Here is a 22390-nt window from a genome sequence, read left to right on the forward strand (position 1 = left end):
GCAATAAAGTAAAGATCCATCGCAAAATTTAAAAATAAATAACTTATTGTCAACAGTCCAGATGTACAACAAATACAACCTTGAATCAAGCACTCAACATTATTATACCAAAATTCAATTTATGAACAATTAAATTTCAACAATCACTTTATAATAAAATTTCTATTTTTAAGGCAGAGATTTTGATTATATCGAGCTGTCTTTGTTAAGTTAATTTATAAAGCAAATAATACACCACTGTTAGTAAATTTGAGTTGAGGTTCAAAATAAAATGAAATCATGGTTTAAATTGTAAACTAGCTTGAAAATTGGGATCAACATCAACATGATTAAAATAAGGAATCCACAAAATTAATAGCTTCAAGCTAATGCTCTGCCACACGGTGAGACCAAAAAAAAGACCAGAATCTTTAAGGAAGAACGATAAGCATTCCGCGTTGAACGTACTATAGTGACGAACCTTGATGACATGAGCGCCACTAATTAGTCACTTGAAGGCTTGGAAAAGAAGCTCTCTGGTTTTACAAGACAAAAACTTGCCGTTCAACAAGATGAATCACTCATCACAATACCAAACGGAGCCAAGCGAGACCACTAGAAATGGTCAAGACAAGAAAATCTGCTACGTTATATCGTGCGCCTAAAAATGTGGGCATCAGAAGAAATTTCCATCAAAACAGGTGTGGCTAGGGGAAATTTGATTCTCTGGTAAAAGTGCCCCTATCCTCATAACACCTCGTAAGACTTTCTCCAGGATGTAGCAATGAGAAGAACTGGGCGAGGTATCTGGCCATTTTACCAAGAAATTAACATGTAAGTTTGGAGTTCACTTAATTATAATTTTTCGCTTATCTGTATTTCTTCTTGCTTTAAAATTATAAAAACTTAGAATTACGCAACTAGGCAATTTTAATTTGTTTGTGAATTTGTATTTCTATTATTCAACTCATTTGTGTTTTGAGGATTAACCTTAAACCTTAAAGTTTAAGTTAAATTATATCAACACATGGAGTAAAGGCATGCACCACCGCAACCAATTTACGCTGTTTTAAATAAACTGTCAATCAAATGTTGTCCTGGTTGACATCAAATTGTTTAAACTGCTTAGGATAGCTGTAAAAACTTAAGCAGCTTTTAACAATTACCTCAAACTTTTGACGAAGAACAAATAACCAACGAATCTAATCAAAATTCGAGAAGAAAATAAGCAAAAGAGAACATAGATCGGGAGCCCAAACAATGCAACAAGTACACAGATGTACAAATTTGAATCTTCTTTCTTTTATTCATTGTGATTGCATTAATTCAATCAATCAATCAATTTCAGCATAAGAAATGGCATATAGGAAGCGATCAGATTATTCTATCGATCTGTGATCAAAGCGTATTATTTTTATATAACTGAAAATCGGATTTCACTCCAAATAAGCAGCTTTTGAGGAAATATATATTTCATTTCTTTTAAAAGAAAAACTAGAAAATATCGTTTACATAAAGGAAATTTATGGTAAACACTTCCTCTCATCGCAAACAACAAACAGAAAAAGTTTTGGAACAGATTGAAATGATTTCAATTTTAGTGGTCAAAAATAAAAAATAAAAAAAAATAGAGAAACTTTGCAGGATGAAGACTCATTAAAATAAAAAAAAAATGGAATTGGCTGTTGTATGATGTTATCCAACAAGCTTGTTCTCAGCGTTTTTGAACAATAGGAGCGATTCTGAAGAGAGATCACTGCATCGTATACAGGCTTAGAGAATGTGACATATTAAATGTCTGAAATAGATTTTGTCACAAGAACTAGTTTGTTTATTTTATTTTTTTTTAGTTTTTGTTCTTTTAATTGATTGGTCACTAGAAGTAAAAAAGTTGTACACCACGGTAATCCAAAACGTATGCTTGGTTGGTTGGAACTTATGTGAAATTAGTCCATCAACGACGTTACAGTATTTTCAAGAAAGAGTATAAGGATAAACTCTTCACTTGGGGGAAGGAATCCACGAAAATTAATGCAGTAGGAACGAAAAACGAGCAGAATAGCAGTATGGTTATAATAAGATTTATATGATGCATTCCATTCAGCATTCAAACAAAAATATTACTGTTTCCAATTGCCATTATGTTACCGATCGATACAGTCAGCTCTTTCACAACGGCAGTCCAGAAGATAGAACTAGTCTTTTTAATTAGCAGAATTCATTTGATTTCGGAAACGAAGATGAAGATTGAAAGCTTCCAATGCAACAAGGTTTGGGAATAGTTTTTATTAAAAAAAAACAATAATTTGGAACCCATTGAAGAAGAATCTGAATTATTCTTTCTCTAAATGTGATGAAATTGATGATGTTAGTCTCATTATTTGTACGTAAATTTTAGCTTTTCCAAAATAAACCTAAAACATGAAAAAAATAAATATTTATAGGTGAATAAATAAGATCCAATAAAAGATTTAACTGAGGAAAGCCTATTTATTTTAGGTCTAATAAAAATGAATTTTGAAAATTAAGTTCAAGAAAAGTACACATAACAAACCCAGCTGAGGTGCTTGCCCTTCGAGATGAACAGCTCCATGAATGGGTCCTACGGTGTGGGCTTCTCGCCGAAAAGGGACAGACAGCTGGACTCTAATGTAAAGCAAACTTTAATTTTTAAACGATGACCTAAACTTTCAAGTGAAGTATCAAGTCCAAAAATTAGTTAGTTCTTCATAGGAAGAGTAACTTTTTTTAAAAACATTAAGTAGGTATTTTTTACGAAAAAAAAATCTCAAAATAAGAAGATATTAAACAGTTAAATTACTATAAAGTGCTCCGGAGTATTTCCACTTGAATGCGATGAAAGCTTTAAAATGAAAGATTAAGACAAAAAAATATGGCAACCTCTTTTAACATTGAAAACGTTTTATGGGAGGTGATTTGGTACAGAAGGTAACGTAAGTTTTCACATGACCTGCCACTGTTGATATGCCGGAGAAACATAATGTTGTTTTTAAAAGAAAATTTTTTTACCAGGTCCAATTTGTAAAACACGTCAACAGGAGTTGTGAGGAGGGCTTAGGGCGTTGTGGGGGGATAATGAAAGCTATTAAAGTAGTGTTACTTCTTTCTTGATTAATTAAAAAAAAAAATTGAATTTTTATGAAAATGTAATAACAAATAATAATCTCACGTAATATTAGGTTACTATTTTGTTACTATTAAATACGATCAACACAAGCATTCGAAGAAATTATCTTTTATAAGAAAAATCCAATTAAATCAAAATCATGATCTAGGTTGTCACCTGTGGAGACGCAGTCGTTGAGGTGTCCTGAGTCCTGTATATACCTATTGGAATTTCGCATGTCGTAGAACACAACTTCTGATACAGCCTGCCGTATGTTCTTATCCACATGTCCTCCTTTGTAATTTTCATCTAAAAATACATGATCGTTTAAAGCAAAAGATTTTTTTTTTTTAACACACAAAGACGTATTTATTCAGTATCTTTACGAGTATATGTACATAAATGTAGAAATCGAATGTACCGAAGAAGGTATTATTTGCTTAAATAGCACGTGGAAGATTACCGCCAAGTAAGCAGGAACCGTGTCAACATACTTCTATTCATAACTCCTAAACAACTCGAAAAAGTAAAACTGATCTTTTTGTCTGAGTATATCGTCAGAGTATACCATAAACAAAAGACCACAATAAGCAGTTTATAGACTTCTTTTATTGTCATCATTTCCCAGAGTGATAATCAATGATCTTAGTGGGCAACAGTTTTCTTTGAAGAAGCATTTCCACCAATTACAAATGGTTTTACTTGTTGACTAGCGCATTGGTACCATGGTGTTTAAATTGTCCTATTTGATCTAACTACTGACTTTGAAGATGTTGCTCATTTTGATGTAGAAGTTGTGCGTAGAAGTCTGCTTGCTCTTGCAGATGATTTCTGCGATCCACCAGAAGGGGGCCGAGATGATTGAGAAGGAGAAATTATTATTTTAGTGCTTACCACGTCACCAACTTCTAAAGCAACTTCTTTGTAAAATACATCTTCAAATTCTCTTATGCATTATGTTCTCTTCAGAACTTGCGGAACTCTCTGTCTTGGATCACACTCCTGCGTATCAGCTGCCATTTTTCTACAAATTTCTTTCAATCCTCCTGAATACTGGATGGTGGTGTAGCGTCGTGCCAGAATTCTGACGTCAATGACAAAAGTGCATAATAAGCTGTGAGTTAATTAATGTTGTAGCCATGACTGCAGCAGTGTTCTTAATTATATAGTTTACTTTAGAACAACGTTATGTCTTGATTAATAAGAGGGCCGCGGCGATGATCGCAGAAGGGTCTGGGCGAATGCCCGACTGGAGACGTCACTGGTGCAGATAACATTTAGTAATGTCGCTCTAACAAGATTTAACGCAATTTTCGAAAACTTTTTTTTTTACTTTCTTAGTATATTTACAACTGCAACAAATGTTGCATCAAGTAAATTTAATAAAACTGGTTAAGTTCTTATGAATATCATGGAAGAGCAATCACTCATTGGTGAAACTCTTTCTCAGTGGATTACACTCGTATCAGAAGGTCCCTAAGCCATTTCCGCTTCAGTAGACGAAGAGGACTGTCTGGAAGGTGAGGAGAGGAGAGTTGTTGTACAAGAGGATTAGGATGGAGAGCAAGGAGGCTGTGAAAGTTGTGGTAGCGAGACTTTATTAGATCAGAGACAAAGGGGACGTGAAGGTCAGTGTGAATGGTAAGGTTAGAAATGTAGTATGGAGCATTCAGTATTTTCCGTAGGATTTTAGACTGTAGAGTCTGCAGGCGTTTGGAGTTAGAGGGTTCGGTTGAGCCCCACACTTCTGCTCCGTATGTCCAGAAAACTTGAAGAAAGATTGTAGTCTCATGATTGGAATATAGATTTAAAATTAGAATTGCACGAGCAATAGAATATAATAGTGAAATGAGACTTTGTTATTTACAAAAACATTTTCAACTATGTACCAAATTAAAGTAAAATTACATTTTTTACTAACCGAAGTAAGAAATCCAGAACCTGGAGCTTGATCGACACCCAGAAGTAATCTTACAAATGTTATCACATAATCTTTGACGAACGCTTGATAAAGTAAAGTGTCCAACATGCTGGCACTGAACACTGAGCCAGCTGCGAAAGGCAGTCTGAACATGTAGGATATGTGCGATCCGCGCTCCTTTTCTCGCTATAAGAAATAATAATTATTAATTTGAAATATACTACTTTCCAAAATAAAAAAAAAATAACGACTTTAAAAGTACCATGTGCACAACAAACTTATCACCAACTGCTATCATAAAATCTAATAATTCATTTTAGAATCCCACCGGATGCAATTTAAACTATTTATAACGCAAACAGTAATAAATGTAATAAAAATCAACGTTTAAAAACTGAAAATGATTAAAAAGAAAGAAAAAATGAGGAAAATTAATAAAAAGTCAAAGTATTTGTAATGATTATATTACAGGAAGTAATTGCACTCAAAAATGCGATTCATAATATTATAATGGAGCAGATTAAGAAAGTGAGAATGGAATAGCGAATTGAAAATTTAAAAAATAAATAAATAAAATAAATTTTAAAGAAACAAAGCAAGGTTAGTAAAAATAGGTAGTAGGGAAAATAAACCACTAGCTAAAATCTGGCATCAGCAAACTACAGCATTTCTTATCAACTTTTCGTAAAATAAACTTTTTATTTATTTATTTTTTATTTTTTGAAAAAGTTTATTAGTAAGAGAGAGAAAATTTCTTCTTATTGTTATTATTAATTTTAAAATTTTGTTTTGACAAATCGACGTTCACTTACAGACAAGCCTGTACTATGCAAGCTACCATTCTGGAAAAAGTTATTGGCCAATTAGCGCCTCTAATACAAAATTATGTAAAGGGTTGTTTTTGTTTAATTAAAATAGATTTTTTATATAATATATTTTATGGGCTAACAGTTCACATAATAATAAATAAATAATAATAAAATAAAAAAAATAAATAAAAAAAAATGAAGGGTCTTACTTGAGGATAACGGAACCAACTCTTATGGGCAATGGCTCCCTAAAAATTAAAAAAAAAATAAAACAAAAAAACAAAAAAAAATAGAAATTAAAAAAATAAAAATAAAAATCTAATTGAGAGCAGAGTGCAGCAAATACAAACAGAAATAACATAAAACAAAATAAAGAATATAGAAAACATCAAAAAATTTTGTAAAAAGTTTAAAATAAAAGTTAATTAATTACCTTTTCCATTTTGCTGAGATGTAAAGCGTATCTGTCGTGTGCTCTAAATTGCATAAATCTCATGTTGGAGCTTTGAGATAGTTCGGTTATACTTTTTATACTTGGGAAAAATCTATACAAGAATAAAAAAAAAAAATACGCTCAATATTTTATTTATTAATGACACAAAGATTGCAACTTATATTGGAAAACTAACAAGGAAATGTAGCTAAATTTCATGGGTATGATTCATTGGCAAACTGAACTCTGCTTCCAGAAGATTAATAACTGCAAGCCAAACGTTGGAAAGCAATTGCATGCACTTTTGGGTAAACTTTTAATCTTAAGATGTAGAATATGAATGATATAGCTAACAGATAGGCTCTGAAATATTACAAAGCCAACTGAAAGAATAAAACAAATCTAAACAAATTAGAAAATGCGCACTCTCTTAAGTATCCGCCCAATTAAAGTTGTGAAATGGGCATAGCAAGAGATCATTTATATTCCATTCGAAAGGCCTTTTCAAGATCCGTCTGTAGAAAAATATGGTTGAACAGTTGACTTGATCTTTACTGTCTGAAAAAGCATCGGAAATGCCAACCGAGCTGTACGGCCCAATCCAGTAAGTCGTACTACAGTATCTACAGATTACTACAACCTCCACGCCATTTATAAGGAAAAAGTTCCGCTACCCTGGATTCCGTCGCATCATTTGAACGTCTAAGAAGCAATTCTGTACACGTAGGAAACCATAAAATACCCTATGTGTACCCGCTTTAAAAACGCCTGGGTACATCAAAAGCCAGCAATAGTGTGATGACCTTAGAAATTAAGGCAAGGATTGCGGCAGGAAATGGTCTATATAAAACTGTGATCAGACAGACATCGTCGTACGTAACGACACCTGTTGCCAACAGAGGAAAGTGTGGAAATAATGCTTGAATTACACAAGAAAAAAAAAGTTACATGCAAAATATAGAAGCAATTGCAGAAGAATCATCTGCTAACATCTCTGCTCAGCATTTTAGATTTGACAAGACCACGAGCTGATTCCTATAATGTTCAATTTAGAAAACTTGATAGAAATGTGCCCAGAAACACTTTAACCGCAGCAGTAAAAGAGAGGGAGGCTCTAACGAAGGATTGGTCTTTGTAAACTATTCATTCCCCAAAATACCAACATTATCTGTGTAGAACATGCTAGGGAACAAACTACCAGCCTCTTTGGAGCATACCAGGCAGCGCATCTACATTTAGGCTCTAGGACACCGTCAGCAGAACAGTGTGTAGCTAATCTTCATAAATTTGCTTTAGTTAGACCCAAAAAAGAAAGACGACCTTAAACTGCCAAATATATATTTTTTCATCGGCTAAAGTTCTAATTAAATTACGATTTAGATACAAATTTAGTTTCACTAGAGTCAAGTATTTTCCAAGACTGTCACTTCACTAGATACTTAGTGTAATTTTAATTAAAAGTTCTAAAAGACCAGATTAATTGGACAGCATCTCTAGCGCGTCCAGAAGAGAATATTCCCCGCATATTACAAGTCCATCATTGTCACAGGACGCATGCGCTAAGTAATGAGCGATCAGATCAATACCAACCACCTGACTTTCTGTACTATTCATCCACAGCACATCTCTTGTTAACACTTTCATATCTCTAATGCCAAATTATGTTTTATAGCGTAAATTAGCATGATTGCTGAATCATAAACCTATGTTAGATGGTCAAATATTGAAAAGCAGAACTATAATCCTATATTGCTTCGTAGTTTCCCTGTTTTAAACTACAAAGTCATTTCAGTTTTTTTTCTAATAATAAAGAAAATTAATAAATAAAATTATAAAATTACTTGAACATAGTTTGTACGGCAACAATGGTATTGCAATCAGCAAGAGTATCCTCCTCGGCAGAATTGGACAGTTCCTTGTTAACTACAACCACATTTTCAGCAAGAGTAATACCAGCTCGTAATAGATCATCCAGGCTGCAACAAGAGAGAAAAAAAAGGTTATTTATTAGCTAAAAGTAAGCAGAGTACAAAGTTTTCAATAAGCCGTAGAAGCTTATCCCAGCTCAAATACAGGAATATCGTACAGATGTATTACAGAATGTTATTTAGAATATAGAGGTAGTATTTTGAAGTAAAGAATTGTAAGTCAACTGAGGCTAGGGCATCCTGATAATTGTCGTGTGATCTTTAAAGGCAGTCTTTTCAGATTCAATGTGGACAATCACTGTATCTGCTGCAATTCAGGCGCCCCAGACACTTTATATCACTTTCTGTTGGTATGCCCATCATTTAGATCTGCCGGGAACGAATATTTATCAGAATTTATTAAAGTTGAGCTCGAAAACGAGGAAAATTTACTTAATTTATTAGTTATAGACAGTTTCACTAAATTTAATAACTTGTATTACTTTGTGGTATCTGCATTAAATATTAGAAAATTTATTATTAATATTGAAAATTAAAGAGCATTTTGTTATTTTTCTGTATAAATTTTAGTTCTTTTAGTTGTCTTTTATTTTATATATTTTGTCTTTCATTTTGTTTATTTTGTCTTTAGTTTTTTATCTTTTATGTAAGAAATAATTTCATTTTTAGTTTTCAGTCATTTTATGTTAAGTAATAATTTTGTACCAATACTCCATTTGTATAGGGTAGTACCCTAAGAACAAATAAAAATTATATTTATACTTATCCTATACTTTCACTTATACTTATACTTCTCAGTTTCATAGGTGACAGTACTACACAATCCACTCGCATAATTTTATAATTTATTCACAAATCTGCAATAAACGAATTGGGAACCATAATTCCATAGATTACTCCCTAGTACAAAGCTTCAATAGAAACAATCGCTAGTACTAGAAAAATAAGAGAATGGTTATTAGTGCGACCTGGTACAAGAAAGATCTCCAGACTCATTCCCGGACATAGCAACTCTTTATTACATGGATAAACATCAATAGTAAACTATGAGCTGCTGGCGCACTACCCCTGTCAACGGCACCTAATGTATTAGTTTTACGCCTGAAAAAAAGGCGATTACTTTGATTATTTATTGGAAAAATTCAACCTAACATGAATCGGGACTTATTAAGCAAATGATCAGGGTCTTTTCTGGGTAAACTGGCTCACTTTTAGGACGTGAGAATGTCCAGAATCGTTGTTGACATTTAGATATTTGAAAAACACAACTATAATGATTGGCTTAGCATTTCCCAGCTGACATTGCTGAGAGAATGGGATATCTAGTCTTTCAAAGATTCTAGAATTTGCGTCTTTTTATTAAAAGCGCACAGGAAAGAAACTTAAAGAATTCTTTTAAGAAAATTATTTTCATTTTTTTTATATATAATAAATAATTCGAATACAAAAATTTGTAATTTATATTTTTCTACGCCTGAACATTTATAATATTTATCTGCTTAGATAACAGAAAAAAATAAAGCCTCCTCTGTTATCTAGTCCCACGATTCGAATATATTGCCATAGAATTTGATGAAAAATTTCCCTGAACAGTCAAGATAAATGTTATACAAATACAATTAATAATTATTGAATCTAAAAGATGAAAACTAAATGAAATTTTACACTAACCAGTCAATAGAGCCCAACATCCAGTATATCAAAGGAAAATAGGAAACAGAATCGAGGAAAGCAATATCTGGTCTTCTTTCCAGCAATAATATTATAGGATTTAGAGAATTTTTCGATCTGAAGTGAGCTCTAAGTGGTATAATAAAATTATAAATGCCATTTGAAGCATAATCCGCAGCGAGAATAATCGTTTTATTTTGCCAGTTGTATTCTTTAGCATTGCGATGTGTACAATGTTCGCATACCTGAAATCAAAAGTAAAATTCTATTTTAGTGAAAAAGGAAAAGCAACTCTTACAATAACAATAACTTGAAACATAATTTAATCAAACCAATTTTAAACACAAAATAAATAATATCTAATTTTTATAATGTCAGAGGAGCGTTAATACTGTCTACCACCGAACAGTGAGAAGCTACTAAGAACTGGAAATCTAAGAGCCAGCAGTTGGAATGCAGTACGCTAGCCACCGAGCTAATTCCCTTCCCTAAGATTAAACTTATCTGTATAGTTAGTTATTCACCTTTAAAACACATCTCTCGATTTATCATTACAAAAAAAAAAAAAATCTAAACCAATCATGTTCCCCATTTCATAATCATTTAAACAGGTGCACAATTCTAATGGTAAAGAAAACATAACCATTATGAAGAATTGGCATGTCAATGATTTCTATAAATCAAAAGGTGGATATATGGTATAATTAAGTATGGAAGTTCAGAGCAGCCAATGTCCTAGTGATGGTAATAGATAATAAAACGAAAAACTCTAATAAATTTATTATATAAAATAGAGATATAATTAAAATCTCTAGTAAAACTTGAAAGTATTGGAATCATACCGATAAAAATTAATAATTTATTTTTTATTCCATTTTTTAATTTAGGGAACCCAAATCTGAGTTCTTTGGCGCCCAAATCACCGGACACTCTTTGATCAGACGTCCACAACCGGACACTGTGCTAGAAAATCCAAAAGCAGGTTGGATTCAACTCAGGATTTCTGCGTGGGAATTCGGTGATCAAACAATTTAAATTAATTGTGGAAGGTAATTTTATGCTTAAGTGAGGAACAAATAAAAATTTAATTCAGGGGCTAATCTTTAGTATTATTATTTAAGTTAACGAAATTGATTCTTGCAAACTTCAATTTTAACTGTCAAATAATTAAATCTAAAACTCGTTCATAATTTGTAAAACGTTAAATTATAAATAAAGGATGTTGGACAATGGCCAGTAAAAGCTCTTTAGATCCAAAGAAGCTGGAATGAAGGGTACCCCCCTATTGTACCGAAAATTTAATGCACCAATATAAATCCTCTGGCCTAGCATATGAGATTTGTTAAGAACTAATTTATTGCTTTGCCAATGATTGTCGCCCTAAAGCAATATTTTGGAAATAAAACTTTAATTATTGTAAAAAAAAAAAAAATTACCTGAGCAAGTTGTAAACAACATAACGGTTTCTTTTCCTTGAGCAAATAACAAAGAGTTGGCGACACTCCTATGTACGGCGATACTGGTGGAAATCCTTTTACAATCCTGCATGATACAAAAAAGAAAAGTATTTTTAGTATACCCATTTCTGTTGTACCAAACTAGAGTAACATAAAAGCAACTGGCTAAAAATTTACTTTTAGTAATTTGATGAATTTAGTGAAATATTACCCAAAATTTTATTTGTAATTGAAAATAAATTTGATCATTGAATTTCGATGAATAAACAACATTAACCAGTAATTTTACATTTAAAAGAGAAGTTACAATATCAGCTTAGGAACTAAGTATTTACATTTGAAATCATCTCCTGAGCAATGATAAACTTGCACGAATGTACTGAGTGTTTTCGACTTTACAAAAAATCAGCAGAACATTCTTAATTAAAACTTAACAGTCAAGAAATCGAAAACATAGATATCAAGTTCTATTTCGAGACAATTAAGTTTTAATAAAATATAATTCATTCAAATCCCAAATCCAAGTAAATGGTAAGAGTTCCGAGATTGAAGACAATAAATATCTAAAGTTAAAAGATAGTTTATTTATCAGGAAACATAGCCAATGTTCAAAGACATTGCTATAAAAAGTTAGAATTTTGTAACGAAGTTGACCTAGGCAGAAACGAAAGACCTAGATTGTTCTAGGGGTTGAGCGACCAAAGTCGGTAACAGGCCACCACTGTGTAAACAAAAGGGCCGGTCTCTACCTGAGGAGAAAAGAAAGGCCTAGATTGTTCTAGGGGTTAAGCGACCAAAGTCGGTAACAGGCCACCACTGTGTAGACAAAAGGGCCGGTCTCTACCTGAACTGGAAAGGGCTAGATTGTTCAAGGAGTTTAGTGACCGTAGCCTGTAACGGTCCACTGCTGTGTAAAAGCCAGCTAAGAGAAAGGCCTCAGTTAGGGTGGTGGCATATGTGTTTTCCCAGTCCGTGATTGACAGGTGAGAATGAGACAGACGGAGTTGGAAAGAGACAGAGAATTGGAGGAGGCGGCCCTAGTTGGGATGGTGGCAATGTGTGTTTTCCAGCCAATGAGCGGCAGGTGGGAGCAAGACAGGCGGAGTTGGAGTGAGATAGAAGGTTGGAGGAGGGCGGCCCCAGTTCGGGTGGTGGCAGTATGTGTTTTCCTCAGCCAGTGACCGGCCGGTGGGCGTGACACAGACGGAGTGGGGCAGTCGCAGTTAAAAGGAGGCAGACACAGCTGGAGTTTTAGTTTTTAGTCTTGTATTTTTAGTCAAGTTCTGAGTTAGTTTTGAGAGAGTCAGTGTTGCGGAGTGCTTCAAAGTTAGCTAGTCAGGCGGTTAGTCAGTTAGTGAGTAGAGCTATGTTTGTGTAGCAGAGACTAGTGCAATTCGGTGCAGTGCAGACCAATGGTCAGTCGGGGAACAGTTTTGTGGCGTTACGTAGTGAGTAAGTAACAGTAAACTGTTGTGACTGTTGTAAATGGTGACTGTAATGAATAGCGTTAGTTGCTAGTAAATGTTAATGTGAGTAAAGGTAATGTGTTAATAAATCAGGTTATTTCTTACAAATTTAGCGAGTTTTATTATTTAATCAAACCCACATATTTAAAGTAACTAGTGGCAGGCACTAGTTATAAGTAGTTTCTAGTAAAAAGATAGGAAAAACTTTACAATATGTTTAGTAACGAAGAAACTAATTAGATTCGGAGGAAGAATTAGCTTGGCAGGCATTCGGCTATCACGCGCAGGGAATTCCTTGCCAATTTTTAAGTAGATAATCGATTTGTCTTGAAGCAAAAGAAAATCCGTCAATAAACACAACTACTCTTTTTTATGGTTCAAATTTCGACAAATTAAGTATTGATGGCAGGAAAACTATCCATCCATTTTCCACAACTTGAACGGCGCGCGGCATTGAAGAGAGCCTCTTTTGACTGATTAATGCCCCCGTTAAATCTAGAATATTGATTAAAAGTAATCTGCTTGGAAAATCAAAAGTGATAGATAGCACGATGTAACCATTTTAGATAATGTTTTCATACAGTAAACCATTAAAACGGCAGAGTGGAACAAGACGTTTAGCGGTTTGGATATCCTCTTATTAATCAGCAGAAGTAAACATAAATAAAGATTTTATTTTCATACACCGTAGTTAACAAATTCATTTACATCTCATGTCAAAAGGAAAATGAAAACTGCAATATAAAAATAAAAGGAAATTTTTTTCCTTAGTTTACATATTTTGTCTTATTGGGCGATGGAATCAATTGCATCCTCTTCTCCAATCTACAAGCTCGTATAACCAATCAAATTACTGTAATTAATTATTCTTCCTCCTAAAATAATTCCCTCTATTTTACTAATCTAATTCGACTATTCTAAGCCTCTCAAAACAATTGTCTCCCAAACGGAGCAAACTACAATATAATGCAGGATTCAATTGCAGTACTAATTCCAGACGAATTGCACTAAAAAGTTCTCAAACAATACTATTTATTCTCTTGTTTAGAATCATAACGCGACTCAATTAACATATCTTCTAGTTGTCAAGTTTTTATTAAAATTCAGAGCCTGAAAGAGAAACTTTGCGAATGATTTCAACATAAATGGAATAAAAAATAAAATCATGAATGACTCAACTACCATTATTACCATTAATACTCCATAAAAAAAAAGCAACATAAAAAGCTTGAATTCAAAATAAACAAATAAAAACAACGTTTAACATTTTTACAACAATTAACAGCAAGTTTCATGCAAAAAATACAAAGATAAGGCTAGTCTATACCAGAAATTGAATATTAAAAAAATTATTTAAAGCTGAAACTAAAAAACTGTAAATAAAAATAGGGAGCTAGTTGAGTTTCATTAAGAAATACTAAAATTGCTACTTTTTGCAGCTTCATTAGCCAATTATTATGATAATTTGTAAAGGCAATAATTTTACAAAACTGCGAATAATAAAGAAATATAATGTTATAATTTACAGCGGTTGAATGAAAAATTAATATATTTGTAAAAAAAAAAACTGGAAATCAAATTCCAGATGCATCTGAGTAATATAACAAATCTGATCCCACTGTTGTGAAAGCATATCCATGTTTCTTTAACTACAAAAAAAAAAAACAAAGTTAGCGAAATGTTGAACGAGTTACCGAAAACGACCGAGTAGCAAATACGCGTAAAAATTATTTTTCTAGAAACAGTACACCTCCAGCATGATAAGGGGTTATCATATGAATCTGCCTAACTATATCTATACCTAAGGTACATCAAATTTAAGAAATTAAAAACAATTGGTAAGTAAGTCTAAAAAACTGATAATGAACAATGTCTTTAACTTCAATTTCTTCAATTGATTGACACAATTAAATATTCTTGAAGTACAGAATTTGAATTAATAAGAAAATTGGCATTTACAGTTCAATAAGTTCTTATGGTTCAAACTCTTAACAGCCTTAAAATTGGGAATTTTGAACTAAATTCTTGTCTAAATCATACAATTTGTAAACAAAAAAATACATTAAACCGAAATTCCGTTAAAGAGAAAAAAGTAGCCATTCCTTCAGAACTACTCTAAATTGTTTTACAGTATATTTTCTCCACATGCGGGCCATTTTTTATAAAAACGACATTTTCTGTCTCAGGGCTTTTATTGGGTATTTCCAGAGAGAATTCACAATATACTAAACAATTAGGAAAGTTAATACAAAAGCATTAAAAATTTATTTCTATAAAATATTTAGTAAATTCAATAAATTGGAAACATTAGGTAGAAGAAAGTTACGAAGCAGCTTACGTAGCATCGAATTAAGAACAATCGACAAGAATTTTCTCGGCAAAGAACTGTGTTTCAAGAAAAACTAAAAACATATAGGAAAAACTTTGTGAAAAACTCAGCGGTAAAGATTTTCACTATTCATAGTTATTTTTTTGTGTCATTAAACCAAAGCTAAATTAAAAAAGTAAAGTATAAAGTAATGCATATTTTTTCAGACAATCTTTACGTCCAACTACCAAATCAGGTTTCATGGACGGAGGCGACTAGCAAACATACTTTACTACAAAGTTCTCACATTAAACATTAAAGAAAATCAAAAGCCTAGATTGGAAACGAACCCAAGTATCACGATAGCTTCTTAGCTTTACGAGCTTCGCCTCCAACTGCTCGGCTACCCTGGCTTCTCAACGCTAAATTATATGTTTAAACACGGTTCGGTTAAAAGGAGACGAAATATGTTCGCTTATAGCGCAGTGGGTTTGAGTTAAGTTTTACTCTTGCATCACTTTTCACTCTTGTCATAGCTGTAGTATTTTACTATTCGCTGAGCTTATTCTCCCATCATTCATCTAAATGATTAGTGAATTATTATTAACCACATCTCCCTCATCATCCCCAGTAAATTCCTTCGTATCATTTATTTTCTGTTTCCCGCTTTCGTCTTGAATTCCTTAGTAATCGTAAATAGTTCGAAGTTGTTCTTCACTCTAGTAATTATTTTTGACCATGATCACAGCCATTTACTAATTGATTTTTTTGCAGTTGTATATATTTAAATGGATGTTAATACAAAAAAAAAAGTGTACCAAAATTTAATATACCTTTTGCTAATATAAAAAGGTTTTTAATAATACAAATTGTCAAGGTTAACTGGGGCCAAAAATTGAGTATTGTTGAGAATTTAGCTATTGTGAATATTGCACAATATTTGTGAGAAAGCAAAAAAATGATATAAACTTCTGAATAATTCCTAAACTTGGTCACCAATATATAAACTGTATAATGCACCCCCCCCCCCAAAAAAAAAACCAACAATAATATTTGTAATTAAATTAAAAGTAAACTAAACTAAAATAACAAATAAAAGAAAGAAAAACCTCACCTTTTCATTTCAGCTCTCCATTCAGCATAAAGGTCGTATGTGATTGGCTCGTCAGCATCCGAGACTGAGATATGGAATCTGTGGGTGAAAATATGTGCCAACAACAACTCAGTGATTGACAACAACAGCAACAATCAACAATCAACACACGAATCATGCCAGTATTATACAATACTTTCAATTATAGTAAACTAAAAGAAAGAAATAAGAGGATTTTTTTTTGGCTTCTGAGTGAAAAACTTGATCAACGAAAAGAGATTTACTAGAAAATATTTATGTGCAATGTTACGTCAAAAAATGGTTGAAATGTGAAAAGGATTTTTTCTTTAGGGATTTAAACTTTATGTTTAGCTATAATTAATGGAGACTTTACTTAGATTTGGAGGGACAGATAGAAATAAACGGGGAAAACTAAAAATTCATCAATAAAAATATGTGATAAATACTTGAGTGGTATAAAACTGCTTGCCAAAGTCCACACAAGTGATGGCTGAACTGTCTGTTAGGAGATTTATTATCTGGTTAATGAAAAATCAAAATACAAAGTTTTATTCGTCTAATTTCTCAGAAATATTAATAACCAAGAAAAACCTAAACGAACTCTAAAGTTCAATCTATCGGACACATCCGTACCACCTTAAACTTCAACTATTCCGTCCCGGACTTCCGAGGTGTCTGCAAACGTCTATCTTAACAAAAAATGATAAATACTTCTTGTTCCCCAGCCAACTGTTACAATCTGTATAAATAACAAAGGCTTAACAATCCATTTTTTTCAACAGCTAAAAGAAAACTAAATAAAATCAAAAAAAGAAATACTGTTTCTAGTCAATAACTATTTCAATGGGTTATCAAACAACTTAGTAATTTGAACTATGGTTCATTCGTGATTCTCTTTAGACTACGCATAATATGACATTGCGGTCTTTAAATTACTTAAAATTTTAATCAGCCATCTTTAAAAATATTTGTTTATTGAATATAGGAAGATAAAACAGAGTAATGCAAAGATAACCGTTAGAAAACATATTTGAAATACAAATAAGGATGGAAAGAAGGGTAACACTTAAACCAAGAAATTTATGATGGAAGAGCAAAGGAAATAAATGTCCTGAGAAGAAATTATATGATCAAACATTAGTTTCTAATTGAAATTAAGGATATTCAAGGCAGTCAACAAAGGTCTGGGGGTGGACTCTACCATCATTATACATACAGAAACTGTTTAAGTTTTAGATGCAAAAAAAAAAGAAGTTTAGATTGCCAATGTTTTTTACCTTTCTGAATTATATGCACTCTCTGAAAATACACAATAAATTTAATGCTGAGGAGAATGAGCGTTATTCTTGTACATATAAGAGTTAGAGGTTCAGTTTAGGGAAGCGCCATTACGTCACTACTAATATACCTCTGGAACTTCGGAGGTGGATTATAAGAACTCGAGCCGGTAGGATAAATATTGGAGATGTACCTTTATGTAATGTTAACAGGGATTATTGTGGTCTATGTAGTTTGGAGTTAGAACATAGAGATTATTTTAAGGCTATCTGCCCGAGATTGTCTGATGCGAGTGCGCAATGGCTCACGAGTAATGCAACTTCTAGGTTCATCTGATATTTCTATATATTATTAAGATTTTCTCAAGAATCAAAACCCTTTAGTTTAGTTTAGAAAGTAACTGTATTTCTTTTATTTGTAATAGAATTGAATTGACGACTTTTCTGGCGGTCAATCGACCAAAAAGTAGTCTTTAGTTTAAAGTTATATTATTTGTTCCTTCTATTTTAGGATGGAAGGACATGATGTGCGAAAAAGAAAATACAATCCTAATAGAAAAACCAGCCTTATACTTATAGGCCCGCAAAATACTCTACTTGTAAAACAAGTTACCAGATGGTGACACAGTGCATGGCAGCAGACCCGGAGATTGAGGAAAACGCGTGCTTTGTCTTGAGCAGTGTCAGCTGGCAACGATTCACCACAATACGAGTAGTCATTGCTCTGTAAGACTTCTGGGTTACACTGAGTCAAGCAATGCAATGCAAACAGTTCAAGGAGTTAGATTTAGTGGGACAAGCGTTTTAAGGTCAATTAAAATAATATGTTATCTAAAGTTGATTAATTGGGTTTGTTTTACATTGTCGGAGTACGATCCAGTATTCTGTACTTTTATTGATATTGATGAATGGCTTAGGACGCTAGATATTATTCAGTATTCGAACTAATTCCCAAATATTCATTTACTACGACTGAGCAAATTCTAATTCTGTAAATACGCATTTCCATGGAGATTCGTGGTCAGTTTGAGTTGGTTTCTGTATGGGCAGTCAATTCGTTATCCAGCCCACTATTGACTGTGCGCTTCATAAAACCTCTTCATGCGAGCGAACATTTTGGAAGATCCCACTGGAATTACCTAGTTAATTAATTACTACAGTAGTCACGCTCGTATTGAAAGTGAGCGAGGTAGTACGAGACGACGCCCTTTGACTAAAAATTTGTATTTCATAATTATTTATCAAACAATTAAATATTATCACGAATAATTCTTAGCTTTTGTCAGGCAAAAAAAAAAAAGAATTACCGACTAGACTAAAATCTTTGTTTATATAATAATGGAAAAAGCAAGATGAGAGGAGCTGAATTTCCTATTAGAAGTAAGAAGAGTATTAGTGAATCAGAAAAGTTTTCAACACACTACTAAGTTCTAATTAGGACTAGGAATATGTAGCTTAATATAAGGAAAACGCTCATAGAAAATAGAAGTGAAACGGGCGCAGCAGAGAAATCGTAAATGCATAATATGATCAGGAACGAAGTATCACTAATTTTGGTAACACTTTAAAATGGATATCATAGTAATAATTATTACAATTTTGTTCTTTCTTTTGTTTTAAATCAAATACTTACCTGAATCATTATCAGGATATCTGTAAATTGTCCGTGATTTGTTACTTACTTGTTGAAAAGTATAGGTAAAAGGAAAAAAAAAATGGAATAAAATTGAAATCAAAGATCTTAAAAGTGTAATAAAACAAGATTCCAAAAAAAAGAAACATTTAAAACAAAAAACATCTATTCATTTTATTTAAATATTTTTTTAGAATTTTGTCTTAAAGAAGTTGTACAGAAAGAAAGTTCGTGCAGACATTATTTTGTAATGTTTCATCAAATTTAGAAAAAAAATAATCAAACATGCCAAAGGAAGAAGAAAATATGGGACAGTTTGGAAGCCAATTTAAACAAAAAAAATTATATTCCGGACCAACAACCAAGAACAACAGTCATACTGAATACATGCTGAATACAAAACTTCAAATACTCAAAGAAATATAGCGATCAAAAAAGAATATTGATAAATATTAAAATAAATAAATAAACAAGTTTTCTAAATTTTATGTACGAGTTCAGACATCACATTTTAGTATAAAATAATGTTAGCAAAAAAAAAATTGGTTATTTTTTGTTTGTTTTCAAGTGTAAAATATTTATGAGCAAAAAGTTCGTGTTCCAAATAATTTGCGTACATGTAGAAAAACAAGCTGCCGACATTGCAATGCTCTGGATTTTTTTTTTTTTTATAAAAAAAAACAAAGCTAATCCAAAACCAAAATCATGAAAGTGGCACAAATTTCAGCAAAGTAGATGACAAAGAAAAGGTAAACGGTCTGGAAAAAGCAATCGTTTTCTATATTGCTTTAAGCGGTTTGCTAGTGCTTAGTGTTTAGCTTTTATAAGGTGCCTTACTGAGTTTAAATAATTTTGCTCTACAATAAATAAATAACAGTGACTTCTTTTTTTTAATAAATTACATGGACTTTAAACTGACTTAAGTAAGTATAACAGTAGCTTTTAGAATATGTAAATGCAGACACACTCGTCAGCTAAAAACAAAAGGATCGCATTAGTTATTTGAGATAAGACAGGTATACGAGGGGGTACCCAAAAATAACCGGAATTGCGTTGCCGCGCATGGAGCTTATGTAGTACGCATTTCTGCCGCTAGACGTGTATAGCGCAATTCCTTGCCAGTTCAGTCCTGCCTGTGTTGTCTGCCTGGCTTGTTCTGTTCATCTGCAGTGATTGTTTTTACCAGCACTGTTTTGTTCTTTTTTCGTTTTTTATGATGGCAAGTTTAAGTGAACAACGTGCAGCTCTGAAATTTTGTTTTCTACTCGGCAAAAATGCTGCTGAAAGTGTTTTAATGTTGAAAACAGCTTACAAAGATGACGCTATGGGAAAAACTCAAGTATACGAGTGGTTTACTCGGTTTAAAAATGGCGACATGTCGATTGATGACAAACCTCGTTCTGGACGTCCATCAACTGCCCGAATCGACGAAAATGTTGAAAAAATTCGAGAGCTGGAGTTCACAGACCGTCGACAGACAATTGATCAACTGTCAGAGAGTAGTGGGTTATCTTGGAGCTCGGTTCAGCGAATTTTAACGGAAGATTTGGGGATGAAAAAGGTTGCTGCCAAGTTTGTTCCTCGAGTTCTGACTGACAATCAAAAAGAACATCGAGTTGAAACATGTCGTGCTTTGAAACAACAGCTTGAAACTGATCCAGACTTTCTGTCAAAGGTCATTACTGGTGATGAGTCATGGTGCTATGGTTATGACCCAGAAACAAAGCAACAGTCGAGCCAATGGAAGACGTCATCTTCACCCCGACCAAAAAAATGTCGTCAAGTCAAGTCAAACATCAAAACAATGCTGATTTGCTTTTTTGATGCCAAAGGCGTAGTCCATTCAGAGTTCGTCCCCCCAGGTCAAACCGTCAATCAAACCTTGCATTTGGAAGTTTTGAAAAGATTGCGCAATAGTGTTCGCCAAAAAAGACCCGATTTGTGGCAAACAGGAGACTGGTTCTTCCACCACGACAATGCACCTGCACACACAGCCATCTCTGTTACACAGTTTTTGGCTAAAAATGGCATGGTTCCGCTGCCCCACGCACCTTACTCGCCTGACCTGGCTCCGTGCGACTTTTTCTTATTTCCACGCATGAAAAAGGGCATGAAAGGTCACCGATTTGACAACATTGAAGAGGTCAAGAAAAAAACGAAGAAGGAGCTGTCAGCCATTTCTAAAGATGACTACAAAAAATGTTTCGAACAGTGGAAGCACCGGTGGGACAAATGTATTAGTTGTAATGGAGAGTATTTTGAAGGGGATAAGGTTGTTCTGTAAAAAATTTGTAAATAAATAGCTTTTAAAAAATAATTCCGGTTTTTTTTGGGTACCCCATCGTAGTTAGCGAAAGAAACCTTTCCAGAAATCGAATGGTCAAATCGTATCGCATTTTCCCATACCCAAGTCAAAGCCGAATAATAATTCCCATATTTTGCTTGTTTCTATGGCTTCGTATCAAATCAGTTTTTTATTTCAAACTGCAAGACATCATCCAGACAACCAACCATGAGCATGGGATATCTTTAAGGTGTTCCATTCCCGTAGAGAAATGCCGGCCAAGGCTAGTGGAAGCCCATTTCCTTTCCCAGACACGCGATTATTTTCAAATAGCCATTATTATACATTCTCATTGGGTTATAAAGTATTTTCTTAGACTATTACTCCAGATTTACTCCTTTTTGACGGAGACGGCTGATTCGTAGGTGAAAACTTGCATATAAACAGGCGTTAGCCATATCAATGATGCAATGGTCTATCATATTTTATCGCCTTTACACCATCAGAGATGCATCTGGAAAGGTACTCAGGGCTTGGCTCATCATCTTAGGTGCTACTTATTCTGCAGTTATCTAGTCCTATCTCACCACAACAAATATTTGGTTGGAAACAAGTAACTTTTTTTCCCTAGGGTCTCACTCCAAAAATCATAAATGTACATATATTGAAACATAAATATAATATCTCAAATAACCAAGTTGACTTTTTTATTTTTATTTTACAATCGAGTGAAAAGTAATCAAAACAAAAACAAAAATGAATCAAAAAAAATAAACGATACCAAATTATGGTTTTTACTTTTTTCAAAGAAACAAAAATGCACACTCACCAGACGCCAGGTGAATTTCGCTTTCTACAAGAAATTTTTTATTTTAAATATATTATTTAATTCTAATTTTTAAAAACTTAAAAAAAAAAACAAAATTTGAAATTAAAGGAGAATTTAGCTTTTAATACACTTATTTGTAGAAATATATGTCCAC

General features: G+C 33.0%; 1 protein-coding gene across 15 annotated transcripts in view; it reads right to left on the reverse strand.

Annotated features, from left to right (window-relative positions):
- Positions 1-22390, reverse strand: part of SLO2 (slowpoke 2) — a 508183-nt gene that overhangs the window by 23020 nt on the left and 462773 nt on the right. For 10 of the 15 annotated variants that reach the window (XM_074118329.1, XM_074118337.1, XM_074118331.1 and 7 more), the window contains 8 exons: positions 16214-16291; positions 11305-11410; positions 9869-10113; positions 8111-8245; positions 6270-6381; positions 6046-6084; positions 5028-5213; positions 3284-3415 (listed from right to left, as the gene is read on the reverse strand). In XM_074118329.1, coding sequence (XP_073974430.1) covers positions 3284-3415; positions 5028-5213; positions 6046-6084; positions 6270-6381; positions 8111-8245; positions 9869-10113; positions 11305-11410; positions 16214-16291 — 1033 coding nt within the window. Of the gene's footprint in view, positions 1-3283; positions 3416-5027; positions 5214-5839; positions 5870-6045; positions 6085-6269; positions 6382-8110; positions 8246-9868; positions 10114-11304; positions 11411-16213; positions 16292-22390 lie in introns of all 15 variants that reach the window. The other 5 variants (XM_074118332.1, XM_074118340.1, XM_074118328.1 and 2 more) reach the window with 4 other exon arrangements.

This window comes from Rhodnius prolixus, unplaced genomic scaffold (assembly GCF_049639745.1).
Source record: "Rhodnius prolixus isolate KJV_2025 unplaced genomic scaffold, Rpr scaffold_2, whole genome shotgun sequence".
NCBI lineage: Eukaryota > Metazoa > Arthropoda > Insecta > Hemiptera > Reduviidae > Rhodnius > Rhodnius prolixus.